This window comes from Dryas octopetala, chromosome 1 (genome assembly GCF_963921425.1).
Source record: "Dryas octopetala chromosome 1, drDryOcto1.1, whole genome shotgun sequence".
Taxonomy (NCBI): domain Eukaryota; kingdom Viridiplantae; phylum Streptophyta; class Magnoliopsida; order Rosales; family Rosaceae; genus Dryas; species Dryas octopetala.
The window spans coordinates 4664335-4686788 of NC_141366.1; the positions used below are offsets into that span (position 1 = coordinate 4664335).

General features: G+C 39.2%; 3 protein-coding genes across 3 annotated transcripts; all 3 read left to right on the top strand.

Annotated features, from left to right (window-relative positions):
• Positions 1 to 560: 560 nt before the first annotated feature.
• On the top strand, positions 561 to 5291 carry LOC147296749 (internal alternative NAD(P)H-ubiquinone oxidoreductase A2, mitochondrial-like). The gene is made up of 9 exons (XM_086248515.1): positions 561 to 818; positions 1554 to 2208; positions 2507 to 2720; positions 2847 to 3007; positions 3110 to 3175; positions 3258 to 3421; positions 3534 to 3648; positions 4123 to 4302; positions 4387 to 5291. Exons 2-9 carry the CDS (start codon positions 1612 to 1614, stop codon positions 4540 to 4542), a joined length of 1653 nt encoding a protein of 550 aa, XP_086104641.1. The 5' UTR covers positions 561 to 818; positions 1554 to 1611; the 3' UTR covers positions 4543 to 5291.
• Positions 5292 to 9979: 4688 nt separating this feature from the next.
• On the top strand, positions 9980 to 12145 carry LOC147296750 (uncharacterized). The gene is made up of 2 exons (XM_086229647.1): positions 9980 to 10625; positions 10830 to 12145. The coding sequence occupies exons 1-2, from the start codon at positions 9980 to 9982 to the stop codon at positions 12143 to 12145; spliced, it is 1962 nt and encodes a 653-aa protein (XP_086085773.1).
• A 4654-nt stretch (positions 12146 to 16799) lies between these two features.
• Positions 16800 to 20697, top strand: LOC147296751 (3',5'-bisphosphate nucleotidase AHL-like). Its single transcript, XM_086229994.1, has 3 exons — positions 16800 to 17215; positions 18702 to 19389; positions 19699 to 20697. The coding sequence occupies exons 1-3, from the start codon at positions 16858 to 16860 to the stop codon at positions 20000 to 20002; spliced, it is 1350 nt and encodes a 449-aa protein (XP_086086120.1). The 5' UTR covers positions 16800 to 16857; the 3' UTR covers positions 20003 to 20697.
• The last annotated feature ends 1757 nt before the right edge of the window (positions 20698 to 22454 follow it).

A 22454-nucleotide genomic window follows, 5' to 3' on the forward strand; every position in this document is an offset into this window, starting at 1 on the left:
CAAATCGAATCATGGTTTAGGACAGCTGTAGCTGGTTGACTGTAACATTGGATCATCAATCTTTCTCACCGGTCCGTAAATCACGACCAAGTTCAGTCAAAGGTGGGCCTTGGCGGCCCATATGAAACCTCAAAGGACGGCCCCGATATCGTGGGAGACGAGACAGCTCACAGCGGCCTACTCAAAATTTTCTGACTAGGGTTTGGTAGGTAGCCAAAGCAGCAGAGATTGTTCATTGTTCATGGCAGTGGGACCCAGTGAAGGACCTGATGGTCCAAAAACGCCATGAAACCTTAACCAAACGACGCCATACTATATTCTGAAGGGTCAAACCAGCACTCTTTCTTTTTTCTTATTTTGGTCAAAGCCAAACCAACGCTCTTTCATGCCAAACTCTTCCATGGCATGCCTCACAATGAAGTGGGACCCACATGGAAGAGTCTCACCTCTTTCATTTTCCTTTTTTTCCTCCGCATTTTCTTTCCACAGTTGGCCTTGTCCAGAATCAGAATATGCTTACCTCGAACGCTGAGGCCTTAATTTTTCCAAATTTTTTAATAATATTTATTTGTTTCTCTCCAAAAATAGTAAAGTAAAATACGTTCTCCTCAAATCTCAACAAACTTGCTTGCGTCGCAAGTCGGCGCCTCCTTCATTTCATTTTCCGTTTATATAAATAAAATATTTAAAGAGAAATGGAAAACCTTTCGCATTTGTAGTAGTATTAAGAAGGAAGGTGCTCCAAGAATCTTGGATATTCACGCGCGCTCTCTTCTGATTCTGAAGCAAACAACTCACTGAGTCATTGCTCCGAAACAGTAAGCGTTCTTAACCATCTGCTAGCTTCACACAAATCACGTTTTTTTTTTTTTTTTTTTTTTCCATATTACAATGCTTATCAACGGTTCTGCATTTTCCGTGTTCTTCAATCGTCTTAGATTTCGTTTCTTTTTCTGTTTTCTTTGTTTCTGATAGGATCTACATATTTTCCTTGGTATTTATCAACATATTCGAGTTTGATTTTTGAACTTTGGTATGTAAAGCATAGAAATTTTGTTTATATTTGTGGCTGCCATCCAATTTGTTCCTTTCTAAATTAAAGAATTGCAAGTTAACATTATATATTAATTAAATGTTTCATGAATCTGGGAGTTGGGATTTTCAATCAAGAAATATTTGGCATAATATATTAATCAGCCAGTCACCAAATGTGTGTTGGCAATGCATAAGTAGTAAGCTACTAATGTTGATGTTTTTGGCTCCTAAATTTACAAGAGCTTTTCTCCTTGTTTCTTCCCTCAGCTGATGACTAAATCTATGTTCTTTTTTGTTTTCTTGTCAAGTAGTATCTTGGAAACGAAGGTTGCCATACATAACAAACTTACTTGGCTTCCTTTGGAGTATAGCTCTAATTGTCCTGCCTATTGTCATTACCTCTCCACCTGTTTTGGAGTCGTCAATTCAGCTTCCTATAAATATTTCTGCCTTCAAAGGTTACTTGTATAATGGTTGTAATTTGCATTGCTCATTTGTTTCACCTTCTGTGGTTCAAGTTCAACAGGTTCAGAGGGTACTTAGTCTTGCTTAAGGGACTGGTATTGTGCTCTCAACATGGCAATGGAAAGGATTGCTAGGACTGCAAGGAGTGGCTTCAGAAGGCCATCAGGAGGTGCCTTTGGAAGTCACACAAGTGAGAAGGACATGTTCTCTGAGGCAGCATCCATACCCAAATGTTCCTTACCTTCACTTGAAAATAGCACTAGAAACAGCAATTTTTTGTACCTTTCCAGCATGTCAAAGGTGAATCACAATATTTTTTGGAGCAGGGGAATAAGGGTAACCCCAAATTATCAATGTTCTTCAGCAGAAAGGATTGTTGAGGAGTCTGATTCAGAGTATAATGACCCCAAGTATCCGGGACTAGAGGCAACCAAGCCAGGTGAAAAGCCAAGAGTGGTTGTCCTTGGTACTGGCTGGGCTGCCTGTAGATTCCTCAAGGGACTAGACACCAAGATTTATGATGTTGTTTGCATATCACCAAGGAATCACATGGTCTTCACTCCTTTACTTGCTTCAACTTGCGTTGGTACCCTGGAATTCCGTTCAGTAGCTGAACCTGTTAGTCGTATACAATCTGCATTGGCAAAAAATCCTAATTCATACTTTTATCTGGCTTCCTGCGTTGGCATTGACATAAACAAACATGAGGTAAGCCAATCCTCTCAAACCAGCTTTTTTTTTCCCCCTACTCTGTACAAGATATATTTATCAACTATTTTGGTTTAAGGGTTATATACAATGTCACAGCATGTAAAACAAGATCAGTTCATAACTAAATTCATTAACACGAATTGGGTATTTGTTTATATTTTTCATTGATCACAACATACTGCACATTTTACTGATATCTAGATTGTAAGATAGGGAGGTAGAATAACAGCTTTCAGGTTGATTATTGCAATATGAAGTCATAGCAACACAATGTTAATCCTCTTCTTTCATATAGGTGTACTGCGAGACAGTTAGCAATGGTGGTTTATCTCATGAACCTTACAGATTCAAAGTTGCCTATGACAAGCTTGTCATAGCTGCTGGAGCTGAACCCCTGACATTTGGTATCAAGGGTGTGCAGGAACATGCATTCTTTCTCCGTGAAGTGAATCATGCCCAAGAAATTAGGAAGAAGCTTCTCTTGAACTTGATGCTCTCTGAAAATCCAGGTGAGTGAGGTTATAGATATTTGAAGACCCTCTTTTGCTCTCTGAAGGATGAGTGGAAGAGAATATTTTGCAAAAATTCGTTTCCTCTCTCAAACTGTCAAACATCTTATGCATTTTCCTTTACAGGCATATCAGAGGAAGAAAGGAAACGTCTCCTACACTGTGTTGTTATTGGAGGTGGCCCTACTGGGGTGGAGTTCAGTGGAGAATTGAGTGATTTCATCATGAAAGATGTTCGTGAGCGTTATACTCATATTAAGGATTACATCAAAGTCACCCTCATTGAGGTACTTATTTGTAATTATCTTCTATATGTATGCATTGGCTTTCTTATGGATGGAAATGATGAAGTCATCGATTGTTTTCTTTTCTGTATTTTTCTTGAACAGGCAAATGAGATTTTGTCATCCTTCGACGTGGGGTTAAGGCAATATGCAACAAAACACCTAACTAAGGTAAATTGATTTGCTTTCTGTGTTCTTGCAGATATTCTTGTTACTTTCCAGGACTAATTTGAAATATGAACTTTTGCACCAGTGTGGTGTTAGCCTTATGCGAGGTGTTGTGAAAGAGGTGCATTCCAAGAAGATAGTTCTCAATGATGGCACTGATGTTCCCTACGGACTTTTGGTCTGGTCGACAGGCGTTGGTCCCTCACAGTTTGTGAAATCACTTGATCTTCCCAAGGCCCCTGGGGGAAGGTAATATGCACCAGCATTTCTTACATTATCTTTCTTATTTTTTTTCATTTGTTGATTTCTTCCTTCTGTTCAATGTATTAAGGATCTAAATCAGTCCTATTGAGTGATACAGGATTGGTGTTGATGGGTGGCTGCGGGTTCCTTCTGTGGAAGATGTGTTTGCACTTGGAGATTGCGCTGGTTTTCTTGAGCAGACAGGGAGGCCAGTGCTTCCAGCTTTAGCTCAGGTTAGAATCATTTTTGTGCTCTACAAATTATACATTGCTGTCAAGCCTGACATATGCCCTTTGTTGTTGAATATTTGAATGACTATTTGGTCACGTAAAGAAACAGATATAGAGGAAAGAGTCTATCATGAAGTATGGCATCACATTAGCATGTCTTTGCAGTCAAAATATGTAGCCAATTGAAAGAGCTAATCACATCCTTAGAAAAATTCAAGTGAACTCACATTTGCTAACTTAGAACACCATATGTACGTGGTTGAGATGCCCTAATTTCCTTGTTCCCCAACAATGTGAAAGAACAAAAAAGCTAATAACATGGAAGCATTGTGTTGTCTAGTTATGGCCTAACTTGCACAAGGTTTTGTAAGACAAAGAAGGCGCAGCACCAAATTCAGGATTGTAAACGCAATAGAATGCTGTACTGCAATCCTAGTTAATTTCTTGAACTAATCCATTTCACATTGCTTCAAATAGGTGGCAGAAAGGGAGGGAAAATTTCTGGTGGAGTTGTTTAACAAGATTGGGGAGCAGAATGCAGGCAAGGCCTTGAGTGCAAAAGACATCCCTCTGGGGGAGCCTTTTGTCTACAAGCACCTTGGAAGCATGGCATCAGTTGGAGGTTACAAGGCACTGGTTGATCTACGCCAGTCTAAGGTAGGTCTTCCTTGCCCTTATTCTGGAGGGTTAGGTGATTTACAACCATGCCATTTTCCCTAACCTCTGAGTACATTTTGGCAGGATGCAAAAGGCTTATCCCATGCTGGATTCGTTAGCTGGTTCGTTTGGCGCTCCGCTTATCTGACGCGTGTTGTCAGCTGGAGGAACAGGTTTTATGTTGCTACTAACTGGGCTACCACGCTTGTCTTTGGCAGAGATAACTCGAGAATTGGTTGACACAGCACAACACAACACAGCATTGTCATATGCCATATTATGGTTACATGATACATCTGTTGGAGGCTTATAAGGCCTTGAGCTGGATTCAGGTTCTCAGTTTCTTCAAATTTGTATTCTCAATATGTTGAATTAAGTGAAATTTAGGATTCAGTTTAAAGAGGACCACATTTGGACATATGCCTAAGAAAAATTAAAGGCACATTCTTTTCTGGTGAACAAATTAAAGTAGGGAAAAAAGGCCCAAATAAAACAAGCATCTGGTGCACCAAATAAGCTGCTTTGATTTGTTTCTTGATCACATATCCTATTAATTTATTTTGTTAAAATACGAAAATTAACAAAATAAATTCTTCTCATCAAAGCCATTTTCTGTTTTAGTAAATTCTTTTATTTGGGTCTACAAGCAAGAAGAGGAGGATAAAATTCACATATTTTCAGTTCTGAAAGTATACAATCTTTGATTCTGAAAATTCAATGATTACATTAATCTAGATCCTTGATCAAAATTCCAAACACACACACTTGAATCTCTTCCCACAAAATATATTGGCAAAGAGAACCAAAAGAGTAACAACATGTTAGGAACTCATACTATATTCCACTAATCTGTAAACTACAAAATTTGTACAGCCTTTGTTGCAAGACAAGAGCTCAAACTTTGCACCCATCTCTCTCTCTCTCTCTCTCTCTCTCTCTCTCTCTCTCTCACTAATCTTTTACCAAAAAACTGGATTCATCATCACACCAGCTAATTAAGAGAAGTGATGATCACCATGAGCACCACCACGGCGGCTACTCTGAGAGAAGATAGATGAGAAAGAGTGAAGCAGAACCACCACAATAGCCACCTTCACCTGACCCCTCTTTGGGATCAAACGGCCAGAAAGCCTCTGAGACAAATTCCCACCGTTGATCCTTGCACCCTCCATGATCTCTTCTTAAAATTTGCTTCTGAGTATGATCTTAACTTCTTAAGGGATCAAAAGGGTCACTCACTCTCTCAGTCAAGAAATAAAGAGAGAAGAACAAAAAATGAACGGCTGTTAAATCTTTGAACTTTGAAGCTGTGAGAATGTATGTGATTTGGGTGTTCTTGTCTGTGGTTTATATAGTGGCCAAGACCTCATTTCTATTCCTTTTTTTACGAATATAATATATGTTTGTACTATGTTGGTCGTAGAATTTGACTGTTCTTTTTTAAATGTTAACGTTCCAAGTTGTCGTGTTCATATTCACTTACTGGTCTATTTTGTCGGTTAGTACAAAAACGACAGTTTCTTTCTCCTTGAATTCATAAATAAACCCAACCAAATCTTATCTTCACGACGACTTGACCTGAAAAGTCATTCAAAACTTGAATAAATTCATTGAATTGTCAATTTTGTATGGTACACTATCATATATTCAAATTAGAAATGGTAGTAGCACACAGCACTAGTAAAAAAGGTGGCCATATTATAAAATTAGAAATGGTAGTAGAAACGCATAAAATTCACGTGGCCATATTGTTCCCACCATAAAAAGATAGACATTGATTCAGCTTTATATTATGTGGGTATGCCCCACGGCAACTTTTGTCTTTTAACTCTTCTTTTTCTCAAGAGCCAAAGCATAAGCCAATCCTGGATCAGGGCCCGTACCCAGTAGGACCGAACCATGAATCGGAGTGGTAGAATGTACAAGTGCCACCGAACCTACAACTCTACAAGTCCACACCTTTTTCTAGAGGCCTAAAGACCCATGTGATTGAAAGCTTACCAACATATATAATCTCTCTCACCAGAACTTCCATCCTTATTCTTAGGTAACTTTCTTATTCTTAGGTAACTTTGGCTCGGTGAATCTTTTTGGTTTCTTCTTTTTCAATTTTTCTTTTTTTTTTTGGCCATGGTCTTCTTTTTCAATTTAAGTGAAAGAAAAGACCAGAGTTGAATCCGTAGGTGCGAGTTTAAGTACTCGTTATTAATAGAATTGGAGTATCTCCAACTGTTTATTATCATTTTAATATTTTATTACGTAATAAGCGAGGTAATTGTATGTCTTAAATGTAATCATAAAGTATTTTTTAACAAAATTACTATCTCCAGTTAACCATTTTAGGGTTCACTTTTTAACTAGTCATATTTGGCTAAGAGGAGAAAAAATATAACAACTATGTTCTCGCTTGGATTTGCTTTATTTCTAGTTTTTGTTTAGAAATTGGTCATTAATTCGAAATTTACTGTAATGAAAAACGAGCAACACTTAAAAAAAGTTAAACAAAATAACTTGTATCCATTTTGACTAAAATTTAGTTACAATTTGGCTAATCTTTGTGCTCTAGCCCCACGTCACTATCTTTCTGTTCGAGAAAATAGTTTAAGAACGGAAGAAAAAGATGGGCCATAAACTGCTACTTATATGTGAATTCATATCATATTATTTATAAATTACAGAGCAATACCATTCACTGAATCTGATAGTGAGAGAACCTTGATTCATTGTACATTTGTACTCAATAATTCATCTAAACCCAACCCACTAGACAAAATATTTTAATGATGTCAGACTACGTGTTTAAAAAGGTATAGATTCGGGCCTAATAATTTAGATTATGAACGAAATTAAGGATGCCAATTCAACCAAATATTTTTAAAAAATAGTACAGAAGAAGCACATGCCCATTTTGCTCTCCCTGGCCCAAAAAAAAATAAAAAAGAAGTTGGCTCCCATAGTCTCATGCAGATGCAGAACCTATCTGCAATTATATTAATTTAAGGTGCACAAAATCAAATAGGCTTCTCTATTAAGATGTTGCAATCTCTCTTTTAGTCTTTTGGACCTTTCTTCAAAAGCGAAACGATTATAAAAAATAAATGTCTGATTAGTACGTATATAAGCCTATAACTTTGAAAACGAAGAATATATATTTATGGCCATTATTTTCTTAGAGTGGAGGACACAAATTAAGTTAAAGAAACATAAAAAGGGTTCTGCCTTAAACATTTGGGAACACAATGTTTTATTTGAATTGTTAAATTATGAGGGTATATCCGTATATATTATAATTTGAATGAAAAACCCATGCATCATACACTGAACCTTAATTATTAAGTGTACTGAAAAGGACTTGGTACTTGGTACTTGGTTCATGTACTTTCTAAAATCTCTAGCAACTAGACAGTTGTTTATTATGTCAGATTGTGTTAAAGAGGCATGGATTCGGATCGAATCAGTGGGATTATGATATTGGAGTCAGTTGATGGTTGTTCTTCATATAATGGTACTCATAATGTACCACAGTGCACAAATACACACATTAGACTTCCAAACAAAATTTAAGAAAAGAAGACAAATTGAGAGAAGAAATTCATGTCGTACGAATCATTTCAGCCCTAATCAAAGCATTTGTAGGCCTGAATTTGGACAATAAATAGATAAATAATTGTAAGAATTCACATAATTTGTTTTCCTTTCTTTTTAGGTTTAATGGGGTTGAGTCCAAAGTCTCCCAAATGTTTGCAAGGTACGTGAGGTTTGCTTGAATTTAGAAGTACATCAAAATCAAGATTCTAAACCAAAGAAGTGAATTAAACACTAATTCATATGTAGTACTAATTTTAGTGGAAAAGAGTATCTATCTTACATTCAACCTAGGCTAGAGTTCGAACAGCGTCATATTCCTTTGTATAAATTGAAGAGGTATATGTTTATCCTTTACTAAACCAAAGGTACATATATGCTGATTTTTAAGTATTGCAATGCAAAATGAGTTACTGGGTAAAAGGAAAAAGTGGAGACTTATGCCTCCATAGATATTGGAATTCTATTCATTCTTTGAAGTGATTGTTACTTGTGAATTGTGATGTTCCAATTTTAATTTGGGATTCCATTAATTAATCCCAGCCAAATTATTGGACAATATATATGTTCGTATGACTAACCATCTCGGCATAACGACAAGTCACACAAGGCCTAACACCATGCTGTTTGGGCCTAGACCCAAAAAACTAAGCTCTTCCTGGGCTCCTAGCCCATGACCTACTGGGCTCCGGCCTCATGGGCTCCGGCCCCCTGGGCCCCGGCCTCTTAAGCTCCGGCCTCCCAAGCTCAAGCCTCCCGGGCCCCCGGCCCGTGTCAACTCACTCGGATCCTCGAGACCGGTGCCACGTGGCGCTCCTACAGTGCAAGTCACCACAAAGGACACGTGTCGTCACCGGATTGGTTGACACTCTTCCAAAGGTACTATAAAAGAGGTACCTTCTTGTCACAAAAGGAGAACGGAAATCATGATTATACTATTCACTCACTCTGCTCTCAGATCTCTCTGAACACTGACTTGAGCGTCGGAGGAGCTTTGGCCGGCACCACACCGGTGCCCTTCCCGCTCACTTTTGTGTACTTGCGCAGGGTGCTTTGGATATCATTCTCTCTCATTACTCACCAGTCGGACCCAGCTACCCGTTCCTGCCCCACTTCGACGTGTCATCCGCTCAGTGGTGGGTCAACGGGCCTACGTGGTTCGACTCGACGTTGACTGCTCTACCATTTTTGGGCATCAACAGTTTGGCGCCGTCTGTGGGAAACTTACAACTTTTCCCCATTGAATTCTCTACCCTCAGTGGAGGTGCAGAAACCTTCCGAGCTTCCGAGCTCCCGAGCTTCCGAGCTCCCTAGCTTCCGAGCTCCCTAGCTTCCGAGCTTCCTAGCTTCCGAGCTACCGACCCTCACAATGTCTGACGGAGGTCCTATCCTCGACCAAGTCGACAACACCCCGCTGGTTGACAAGCGATGTAAGAAGACTGCCGAATCTGATCAGGAAGAGTACATCCAGCGTTTGGAGGCTCAGCTCCAACGAACCCAGGAACAGCTCGACCTCCAAAAAGGTGCAACACAGCTTTATGAGCGACTCCTCCGTGACAGGGAAGGACATACCACTCCCCGGAGTGGTGAGAGGAGGAACCCCCATGACAGGGACGAACACACCACTCTCCGGAGTGGTGAGATGAGGGATCCCCCCCGAAGGGACCAAAATGTTCCCCGCCAATTGGATGTAGGGCAAGGTAGCCATCCGCCCCCAGGTTTCCAAAAGAGACTTATCCACCCGGTCAGCCGGGCTCGATCTGGCGAGCATCCTACCCGCTCTGAGGAGTTCCACATTTACCGGGACTGTCGTCATCTGCTCGACGACAACCGCTCTCGGCGAGAAGAGCAGCGGACGAACCGGGGCGAATCCAACCCGCGTCCCCGAGATTTGGAGGAGGAGCAGGGGCGATCCAACCCGCGCCCCCGAGACTTGGAGGAAGAGCAGGCTCCTCGTCCCAAGCGACGACGGGGAGAAGAGCAGGTCCTCTCGGCCGGGCGCCGCGCAGAAAGTAACACTTACATAAGTGAACAAGTCGCTGACTCCGATAACAGCGGCTCTCTTCCACCAGACTAGCTCCAGCAACTTCTCATGGACATCAGTGAGCGCCTGAAAAGAGTGGAAGGAGGAAGTCGGGGTGGGCACCCATCTTTAGAAACAAGGGAGCTGCCTGGACCTTTCACAGCTCGCATCCTGTCCACTCCTCCGGTTGGCGACGTCCGACCTCCCAAGATCACTCCATACACAGGGAAGGAAGACTTATATGACCACCTCATGAGTTTCAGATCCGCTCTGGAATCTAAAGGTGCTGATGATATTACGAAGTGTCGAATCTTCCCTTCCACCCTCTCTGGCAGTGCAAGGGACTGGTTCTACCAACTTCCTCCGGGCTCGGTTGATTGTTTCAACGAGCTCCGAGAGCTCTTTCTAGGCCAGTATATCATCCAGACCAATAGAATCTACACCACGGATGACCTGACCCGAGTCCGACAGGGCAGCAGGGAATCCCTTCGGGAGTACATCACTCGATTTCAGCTAGAACAATCCCGGTGTCGCGACTGTGATGAGAAGGTAGCCTTCGCTGCTTTCAAGGGTGGTCTCCTAGAGGGGGACTTCTTGTTTGAACTCAACCGCCGCAATCCGCGCACCTACAAAGAACTTATGCAAGAGGCCATTGCCTATGCTACTGCGGAATTCAAAACATATGGGAAGAAGCCGCCCACCATGGATCGCCCAAGTACCGACTAGGCCATCATAGTGCCACCCCAGCCCAAGCCCTACTCGGGTAATCAGCATGGGGGGTCCGGGAAAAAGTTCAGTAAATTCACCAAGAAGCAATTTGGTGATGGTAGAGGTGGAGGGCAACGAAGGGAGGAAACTTATCAGACATCCTACGCCTCCAGGTTCAAAGTCTATACAATTCTCACTGTTACTTATACAGAATTGTATCCTCAGATCAAATACATACTTCCCAAGCTCCCACCCCGCCCACCACAAACACGGTACCGGGCCAACAAGAACTTCTTTTGCCTTTATCATAATGACCATGGCCATGACACCGAGGCATGCAGAGCCTTTAAAGAGGCAGTAGAAACTCTGGTACAGGATGGAAAATTGGATGGCTTTATAGACAAGGAGGCCACCGAGAAGGCCAAGGCCGAAGGACAACGACGGGGGCGGGTCAATACCATCTGTGGGGGCCCGACCCTCGCTGGCAACTCCAACAGGGCTAGGAAGGAATACGCCCGAAGTGCTCAGCAATGCTCCGGCGTTATGGCTGTAGACCTCCACCGTGGAAAAAAGACTCCTAAGCTCGGGTGGTCGCCCATTTTCTTTGCCGAGGAAGAGGAACGCGATTTGATCTTCCCACACGATGACCCCTTGGTCATTGAAGCCACCATAGCTAATTTTGATGTGGCTCGGATCCTTGTCGATTGTGGTAGCTCCGTCAACATCCTCTTCGCCTCCGCCTTCACAACTCTTGGGATTGACCAAAAGAGGCTTGACCGGTCGGTCGCTCCTTTACTTAGCTTTTCGGGCGATATGGTCACCCCTCTTGGCGGGATCTACCTTCCACTCACCCTTGGGAGGTATCCTTCGTCCGCTACCACAACCACTCAGTTTTTGGTGGTCGACTGCCCCACAGCGTACAACGTCATCCTGGGACGACCAGCCCTTAACCAACTGAAGGTTATGATTTCCACTCACTTGCTTTTGATCAAGTTCCCGACCCCATGTGGCACGGGGGTAGTCAAAGGCAACCAAGTGTCAGCCAGGTCCTGCTATACGACTTCCGTCAAGAAGAAGAAAGAGGTCATGCCCTCTATGGCTGTTTCTGTCTCCCCTACCTGCCCTACCCCGGACCCTCCCGAAGATCCTCGTGATTCATCTTTCAGGGCCATCGCCCAACCAGATGACAGTCATGTGGAAGAAGTGCTCATCTCACCTGCCTACCCGGACCGCAAGGTACGGGTCGGAACCCAGCTCAGTATTGCCCTCCGAGACGACCTCATCAACTTCCTTCGTGCCAATGCTGAAGTCTTTGCCTGGTCTTATGATGACATGCCTGGGATCTCTCCGGAGGTGATCTCCCATCGCCTAAGTCTTAATCCACGGCACCGCCCCGTCCGCCAAAAACGCAGGCAGTACAAGCCCGAAATCTATGCTGCTATGAAGGAAGAAGTCGACAAGTTGAAATTGAAAAACATGAACACAATGATTGAACAAAAGAAATGTAGCAGAATGAAATCTCATTAATTTGATATTTGAAGCAAAATCTAGAATGTACAAACATTAAAATGAACCACCCACTCCAGTACATCACATTACATGGACAATTAATGAACAATCCGCTAAAAAAAAAAAGGGCAATAGCTCATTAATTAGCTCTCCGGGCACTTCATTAATTGGAGTGGTTGTGTTGTGTTACACGGATGGGCGATGTTGAGGAGCAAAGATAGAAGCCACGGAATTTGCTAAGCCCACCACAATCCCCATCTTCACCTGACCCCTCTTCGGAATCGGACGGCCAGGAAACCGCCGCGACGACAAATCTCCGACGCTCATCCTTCCTGATCTCCGGGCTGTGGCTGTGGTTGTGGGTCCCTCCATCTATAAAATTTCTTCTTCTTGCGAGTTGTGAAGTTTCTGATACAAGTGAGTTGGTTTGCAGTTTGCTCGATGCTCATTATCCACAACCCACAGCTATATTATATACTACTCAGCTTCTTCATCAATATTGTTGTGTTGACCATATTGCCCATGCTGCCCTTGCGACGAAACTAGTTGTGCGAGGGTAATCCAGTCATTTCGGTACCTGGTTGTCTAAACAATAATGCTGCTCTCAGGTCTCAAGTCTCAAGTCTCAACCAATCAAGTATGGAATGGGCCTATGGGGTCTACAAAATTAAAGTGAGAGAATCAATAATGGTGCTGGCTGCTGCATATACTTCACATGGGTTTTTTTTTTTTTTTTGGGTCTGAACTTCACGTGGGTTATTAACTTTGTTTTTGCTTAAATGAGTCAGCAATCCACCACACCCACAAACCACCATGTCGCACTGTTTCATTTCTTGTCCACTATTTTCACATTACAAATGGACCGAATGGTCAAGCTTTTTATTAAAACATATAATATTATGCAAGTTACATAACATCAGAGCAGATAAGTCATATGTTTGTCTCACAGTTACACGTATTCTGCAATTTAAAATGAATTGGTTTGAATTGGATACTCTTAAGTCTTAACTTATACAATAACATCACAAATATAGTAATGAGTGTGATTAATGCTGAAAATGAAATATTTTCTCAAATACATGCACTCAATAACACAATCAACTAAACGAATCTTTTCTCGGACAAAGATAGACTCAGTAATCAGTAGTGATGAGACTGCACCACTTTCATTGTGATTATATGGAGCATACAAATCATATGATTATAGCTATTAGTTCTCAGGGTCTCACCCTAGGACAAATGAAAATCATAATCTTCACTACTTGTTGAGAAACATTATTGTGAAGTTGAAGTTAACAAGTTTCTTTAGACTCAAATTTCAAGTTCAAGCACTAGGAAGCAAAACCAATTTTCAACATGAGAAATGGATTGATTGCAACATTCACCCACTAAAGCTTAGAGTTTGCATATTTTTGTCAATAGAAACCCATGGGATATGGGATAAAACTATATTTGTGTCCCCACATAATATTCATAGAGTTTATTTTTATTGAATATAGAACCTGGGTCAGTCCTGAAATTCACGTAGGAGGTCAAGCCCAAAGCCTAATACCATATTGGGCTTAGAAGCCCTGTAAGAAAAGTAAATGACCAACCCAGGTTTGGGCTTAGAATGCCAAGTCCTGTACAGTAGTCGTATTTGGCGGCTTGAAGGTCAAAATATTGGTGACTAAATCAGTGTGCGGAGTGCAAGTATATATGACTTGTTGAAAGTTGAATCAGACATTGAAGACTGAACAAACCACAAGGCATCTGTACTATTAACTATTAAGTTAATAACCATTGAATGTTTAATGATTTGTTTAAGAGAATGGTATATCACATGTACGTTTGGATGAGATCATACAAACATAAAACGACAAAATCAGACTGCCTCTACATGATAAAATCGCCAACTGCGTCATGCTATTGAAATGCTGAAGTAATTAAGTTCATAAGGCTGTTGAGTTCAGCTTCAATCCCAAAAGAATCCAAATTAATATAATGTGCAACAAAATGTTTTATGTATCATATTTTTAATAGAGATGAGTTCCATTATATATAAAATAATACTATTTAAATTAAATTTAGGAATCAAATTAGAAAGATCAAGTGATGTGTTACTTGGAGAGTAATCTTCATCTCATATAGTCTCATTTCCTTCTCATTTAATCTTTAAATTTGGTCTAAATAGCATTACTTTTATATATATAAATAATAAAAATTATATTAAATGCGGATATTCGGACACATAGTCAGTGTTTGAAGACTTAGTCATGGCCAAAAAAAAAAAAGAATTAGTATTGAAAATGTACTGGGTTTGTTACTTGGTAGTGTCTAAACTTTGTTCCTATCCATACAATTTGATCATTAGAAATGAAACAAGACTGAAAAGATATGCTCCACTGATCCACTCGCACTGGCTTAATAAGAAATGATGAAGTTGATGATTGCCAGAAACATTAATCCACTTGCCTAACAAAAACAGAGTAGAACTGAAGACTAAAAGGGAAACGAGAATGAGAATGCAGTCGCTTAATGTCATCCATCAAACACGAATTCCACCACCTCCTCCACATCCTCGTGGCCATGCCAATGTGCGATCTCTCGGTCATATGTCACTCCTGCAGTCCTGCTAGCTACCTAGTGCTAATAAGACCTCTTTTTTTATTTTTATGAGCTTGCATGCGTCTTGATGAGTTCATAGTGACTCAAACCGATTAAAATGTACATAAGATTAGATATGTTTATATTATTTATTTAAAGAATGATATATTTGAATTTACAACCTCTCATTATTGAGAAAAAAAATACCACTAAACTAACAACTGTTAGTTTAATTAGATAGTATAAATTAGAAGAAAAAATTCCTAGATTGGTAATGTGGCTGGCATAAGGGGGGTTTAATGCGGCACCACCCAACAAAGAGGAATTTGGGTCCTACAAAAGAATTTTTTTCATAAATTTTATAAGTTTAACTACTGATTTATTACCCAAAACTGTAATGCATTCACATATTGCTATCTGAAAATTTTTTTGTCCCAAATTACCACATGTAACTTACATCCGTGTCTCATTTTACCTTATTCCGTTAACAACTTCGTTAAAAATGCTGACATGGCACGCTGGATGTGCGCTACGTGTCATATCTTTGCTTTTATTTTTGGATTTTTTTATTTTTCAATTTTTATAAACTTTGAAAATTAATTAAAAATAGCTCCAAAATCAGAAAAATACATGAAAAATTTATACAAATTCATCTTGACTAACACTAATTTACTATAGGGTTGAATTACCAATTTTCCCTCTAAAAAATTCCAAAAAAAATTGGAAACTTCAAATTTATTTATAAAAAGTTAAAATAAATTTCCCTCTATTAAATAAATTATAGAGAAAATTCTAGAATTTTCGTAAACTCTCGGACGAATTTTAAAAAATATTTTGGAAATTACCAAAAGCTTGTTTTAGATAATTATTTCGAGACTTTACGGAAATTCTAGAATTTTATAGAGAGAAATTTATTTTCCTCTAAGACTGAGAAGTCTTTTGGGTAGCAAATGTTTACAAGAAAAGTATTGTTAGTTTTTAGAAGACTAACGGTTCATACCTCGTATTTTTTGGAGTTCGAGAGATTATCCTATGAATTTCCAAAGAATTTAGAGTATTTTAATTTTTTAGAAATAAATTTAGACTTCCCAAATTTTCTTGAAATTTTTAGAGGGAAAATTGGTATTTTGACCCCATAGTAAATTAGTACCAGTCAAGACGAGTTTGTAGAAATTTTTCGTATATTTTTTTGAATTCAGAGCTATTTTTATTTAATTATCAAAGTTTATAAAAATAGGAAATTAAAAAAAAAATATGTGACACATGGCACATATTCAGTGCGCCACGTCAACATTAACGGCCAAGTTAGTATTTTTAACAGAATTGTTGATGGACATAAATGTAAGTTACAGGTAGTAATTTGTGACAAAAAAATTTTCAGGTGGCAATGTGTGAATGAGTTACAGTTTTAGGTGGTAAATCGGTAATTAAGCCAATTATATATATATAACTTTAGACCAAAAAGAAATTATATAACTTTAGACCAAATAAAAAAATTTATATATAACTAAGAGGGCTGGCTCTTGCTATAGGCCGGCCCATCCTACAGAAAGAAAAATAAAAAAAAGTTGTGTATTTGTTATTCCAGCCCAGCCTCAGGCACTAATTCACCAATCCCCACGGCCCAATCTACCTCATTCATGTAGATTGTAGACTGGTTTCAGACTTTCATACTGATTTGGATGACTTCTTTTGTGTTCATTTTATGTTGATATAACTTCTTGTTATAGAATCCTAACACAAACATAACCTCTCCTGCTAATTTTGCCTAGTTTTCAAAATTAATTAATCATCTCCAAGACTAGTAAACAAAATTGAAAAAAAGAACCCAAAGTTAAATTTAACCAGAATATAAAAATCACTTTTATATGGGCAAATATTTGTGAAACTTCCTCTAATTTGCTTCAAGTTGTTCTTGGCTCAATTTTGTCTTTAGCGTCTCAACCGAAAAAAAAAAAAAGGTTTCTTTAAACAGCATTAACTCTCCCAATTATGATCCCATAAAAGGTATCATTTTCTCCTCCTTTTCCTTTCAGTCTTCCAACGTCACCAACCAACCTCACATACTCCAAATCATAGAAAACCACAACTCACACACTCACTCACACACAACACAAACAGATTTTTTTTCATTCATTAATGATATGCCTTTACATTGTTCAAGTGCGGCTATAAAAGTCTCACACAATTCGGGACTTGGGAAATGGCAAAACAAGCACAACTTCATACCCAACCTTAAAAACCACCACAACATGCCACTGAACATTAATGGTTGCTTGTCTAAGCTCAACCAAGGCCACTCTTCCTCAGTAATGGAGGACCAGAAAAGGCTGCTGAGTCTCTCATCCCCAGGACCAGTGAAGTACTCCCAAGAATTGGATGTGGCTGTCAGAGCTGTGCAACTGGCTTGCTCTCTCTGCCAGAGAGTTCAAGACAGTCTGATTTCTAAGAGCAGCGATGAGGTCCACTCCAAAGATGACAATTCCCCTGTCACTGTTGCAGGTCAGTCAATCTGTGACTCTTTCTTGTTTCTTACTCATACCCTTTTTTCTGAACTGGGTCATTGCAAATAGTGTTGATTTTGGTTCTTTGTGGGTTGATTGAGATTCGTATAGTGCAGGCACAGAGGTTCTCTGTTGCTTTAAATTGTTTGCAAACTCTGTTTAAATATTTTTTTCTAGCTTATTTTTGGGTATTTACATATTATTAAATGGAAGAGAAATTTGGCCCCATCTATAAACTATTTGATATTTGTTTCAGAGAATCGACTAATTATTATGTAATACCATGAGACATTATTGGGGTGTAACTGTTGAAGCGCTTGATTTTCTGGGTTTTGGAAAATATAGGCTTGAAGAAGTTATTCTTTAATGAGTAATAGTACTGTATAACTTATGCAAATTGACCTGTGATGTGACGTATTACTCTGAATTTTTAAAGTTGAAAGAGATCATGGGCAGAATGTTATTTCCTTTTTAGTAGCAAGTTGGAAGTTTTTCTTCCTTTTTTTTTTTTTTTCCAAAAGGGTTGCAAGTTGGAAGTTGAAAGTGCTTTTAAAATTGTATAGAAAACATTATAGTGGTTGCTAATGGGAATTGGGAAGTAATCTGCTATATAAGCAGTAATACTTGTAATCCCAAATAAAAATATGAACTTGGGCAGCTGTTTGGTGGTTTACTAGTGGCCACTTTTGATATGCTAATAAAATAAAATGGTGCTTGTCCTAGTCACCTAGAGTATTTAAAAGATGCCTCCTTTGTGCACTTGAGCAGTGGTTTTAGTCATTTTTATTATAAGCCATCTTCATCCATTAACTTGTAGAATGTATGATAAAATGTTGAACCAAGGCACACAACTTATATCAGAACCCGCAAAGGACATGATATCTTAGTCCCCATGCTATGTACTTCTTGAATTGCCATGTATCATTACACACAGACTACATTAGGTGCCGCCTTTTAGAGTGCAGAATCACAAGAAGGCACAATTTGCTTTTTAGACCAAGCATAGTTGCAACTTAAGTCCTTATCTGACAGTCTATGCCAGCATCGCTACGTCTTTCTACCTTCCAAAAGAATCTTTCTATTGCCTCTTAAAAAGTTGCTGGAGGTATACCAGTTTATGGTTCTGAGAATTTCTCTATAGAATAACTTACAATACAGTATTTACCCTGTTAATATATTGAATTTTTAACTTGTTATATTAATGAATGGTCAATCTGGACATGAGAAACCTGCTACAAAGAATAAGTGAACGGCTATTGCTTATTAATGAATGTCAATCTAGTATTTACCCTTTTTAAAGTCTATTGCTTCAAAATTATATTTTCAACGGTAAGGAATCTTGGAGCTGGAATTTCCAATTTTTTGTGCAATTTGTTGGTCAATCTTCAATGAGTCAAGCTATGAATCTAGTTTAATAGATATCCTCTCTGATCTTTTGATGCATTCTGGATTGTCTTATTCTCTTGATCATACCATGTATTCAGATTGGAGCGTCCAAGCAACTGTGAGCTGGATACTGTCGGAGTCTTTTGGGAGCAGCAATGTGTCCATTGTTGCTGAAGAAGATATTCGAAATCTGTCCAAGGCTAAGGCAGTTGGAGTATTAGAAGCTGTAGTGAAAACTGTGAATGAATGTCTAGCTGAAGCACCTCGTTTTGGACTTGAAGGTCCGAAAATGGCCCTTGGGAATACAGAGGTTCTTGAAGCCATCAGTAGATGTAACTCAAGTGGAGGTCCTACTGGGAGATTTTGGGCACTTGACCCTGTTGATGGCACATTGGGTTTTGTACGTGGGGATCAATATGCTATAGCTCTGGCGCTAATAGAGGATGGTGAAGTTGTGCTTGGAGTTCTTGGGTGTCCTAATTACCCAATGAGAAAGGAATGGCTGAATTATCATCACCGGTATCATAGAATTATATCTAAGTTGACTCCACCAACATCAGAATCATGGGACAAAGGTTGTGTGATTTATGCTAGAAGAGGTAGTGGCGAGGCTTGGATGCAACCACTGCTCCATGTAAATAAGAAGTTAGTGTGGCCAAACTCTGCAAAACCTGTCCGAGTGTCCTCCATAGATAATCCATCATTGGCAACCTTTTGTGAACCAGTTGAGAAGGCAAATTCAAGCCATTCCTTCACAGCAGGACTAGCTCACAGCGTTGGGCTTAGGTACATATACTTTGAGTTCTATTCTCTTTGCCATACATGTTACAGTCTATTAATCTCATTTTGAACATCAAATGAGTTAACTCTCATTAACTATACTGACATATATTCTTCCACTCTTTAACTATAGTTACAGGTCTCCTATACATTCTGTTTTGTGAATCAACAAATCAGTATTAAGCTAAGTCCTATTTAACATGATTAAAGATGTCAAAAAAATTAGGGTTATGAGAAAAAGAGAGGTATAGTAGATATGTGATAAATTGCACAATGTCCAGAGTAAGAGAGCTCATGATCATCTTTTAACTGCAGGAACCAGCCATTACGAGTATACAGCATGGTGAAATATGCAGCCATAGCTCGCGGGGATGCGGAGATTTTTATGAAGTTTGCAAGGGCTGGCTACAAGGAGAAGATATGGGACCATGCGGCCGGTGTTATTATCATACAAGAGGCTGGTGGTGTGGTTACAGATGCTGGAGGGCGTCCATTGGACTTTTCAAAGGGCATATACTTAGAAGGTCTTGATAGAGGTGTAATTGCCAGTGCTGGAGCCAACCTACATGACAAGATCATCAGGGCTGTTGATGCTAGCTGGGACTCCTCTAGTCTATGAGAGGAATGTCTGCTGCTCAACATCAATGAGAACACAACCCTTGTACTGTCAGAGAGCATAGGGAAAATTGTATATTGTTATTCGTTTTTCTTTATATATGCAATAACAAAAGAACCAGCCTGCTCCAAAAGCAACCGGGTTTGGTTTAGTCAACAATAACTAATGTTTGAGTGGAGAAAATGAACCCATTCTAGCTGAAGTGCCTAGCATGCCAATATGCTTAAGGTAAAGTGCAAATTTATAACTAAGGTAGCAGATGGGCTGCAATCAGAAGAAACTACTTTGTAATGGGCCAAGGCCCATCTGGAAGCAACGTCTGGAACCCAATTGGCCCAAACAAGGGAACAGAGCCCAGGAACCTTGAACAAGCCCAATAAAGAAGAGGAAGGAAGAAAAATAGAGAATAGTAATATACTAATATCTTTAGAAATTAGGACTACATACCCTACTATTTATTATTGGATGGACTTGTTGAAGGTGTTAGTGACTTAGTGGTGTTGGGTTGTTGGTTGCTAGATTAATTTCCTCTGAGCCAAACAGCCCAAATGGTTTGCAGCTGTCTAAACACGGGTACCAATAATATAAGTACTACGACCTAGCCTTCTGTGAGTCTCAGAAACAATGCCGTACCTTGCAAAAAATGGAACGCTTGTCCCCTTGTGGAGGGTTTACACGCTTGACACTCACGTGGAATGGTACAAATGCACCAATTATTGTTCTTATTTTTAAATCTTAACTGATGTTGCAGTATTTTATTCCTTTATTTTTCATATCAAGCTCTCTCATATATTTATAACAAGTAGAAAGCTGTTGTATCGATTATATATCACACCAGTTGAAAACCAAGTTAAAGTTTTGAAAACAGTAGCCAGTAGTTGGACAAAGAAGTTACACCAAGTCATACTTGTTCTTAATGGCTGTGGGCATGAAATTTTGACTTCTAGCTAGGAAATAGAAATGAATGCAATTAATTAAGAAAGGACTGTTACCTAAGTGCAAAGCATCAATGTTGAACCTCCCAATCAATAGCAAGCTGATACCACATGGAAACAAGTGGTTGTGAGGACAATGCAGAGAGATGACTAGGCACAAGCTAGGGCCTTGGGGGCAATGCAAAACAACATGCATTTTTTTTTCCTTTTGGGAGTTAAAGACCGAGACATATCTGTATGGTATGGACTCTAATGTCAACTAAGATAAATGGTCGGCCCTCCAATTTTAATTGCTCACTGCTCAGCTTGATAAACATCTAGCATGCCTGGTTGTCAAGATCTAGCTAATGGGGTTTCCCAAAAATTATCTGACAAAAAGAAAATAAACTTAACAATATATATATGACATTCTTCAGAGACCCTTTTTATCCCATCTTAGTACGTAGTATAGTGGGATTCCAATTTATTGGGGTTAAGTATTGAGTGTTGACTCCTAGTACCAACCAGTACCGGACCTTATTCATATTGAGCAGCCACATTGAAATTAACTTGAAAATTAAGGGATAGATAAGATTACTGATCGAGTTTCATGAAATTACATAAATATAACTAAAAAACTAGACAAATCAACGACCCAGATTTGGGTTTTGAATTTCCCTTTCTAGCTAGAATCAGCTGCCTAATGAATTGAAAGAGAAGTTTGACTTCAAATGTAAGGAACGTTCTCCAATTAGATTGAGTTCTAGGTAATGTATGGTACCCAAATAGGAGTGCTACGTACTCAATTTTGATAGCATACATGGGACTGTATGCGTAGAATTTCCATTTCAAGGTGACCACCCCTAAATTTTTGGGGTATGCGCGCAGATAGAAATTGGAAAGGATGCTTTTCCAATATGACTATATATATCATGCTATATACAGATTTTTTTGTGGGAACTTTAGCTCACATTGTCACCTCATTTATCCCATTTCATCACAATTTAACACTTGTATATGACTAACATTGATTTTTACACTCAATAAGTTACTATTATTATATGAGTTGGCCTATAGTACGTAGAACATTATACAAACATATTTAGTAGTAAAAAAAAATTATTTATTTAGTAGTGTAAAATAACTTGTCAAGATTTTTAAGAATTTATAATATGTTTATATATCATACGAGTACGTATGCACATTTTCTGGTTTGATCGTGAAAGGGTCATTGTCCATCCAAATGGAGATGAGTGTGCAGGATGGCATGTGGCCATGACTTAAAAAGTATCACCGTCATCTTTAAATGAATTGCAGATTAGAAGTTACCCACATTTATTCCTTGTTTTCTGTTGCAGTGAGTCTTGTGAGACCAAATTAATTAAAGCTCTATCCGCTTATGCAGTTCTCATAAATATCTTCATAAATATAGCAAAAGCTATATTATATGCTAATAGTTCTTGATGCCTTGATGGTACCCTAGCTCATTTGCAAGTTTACCTCAACAATGTCATCCATTGTAACAAATATGTCATCCATTG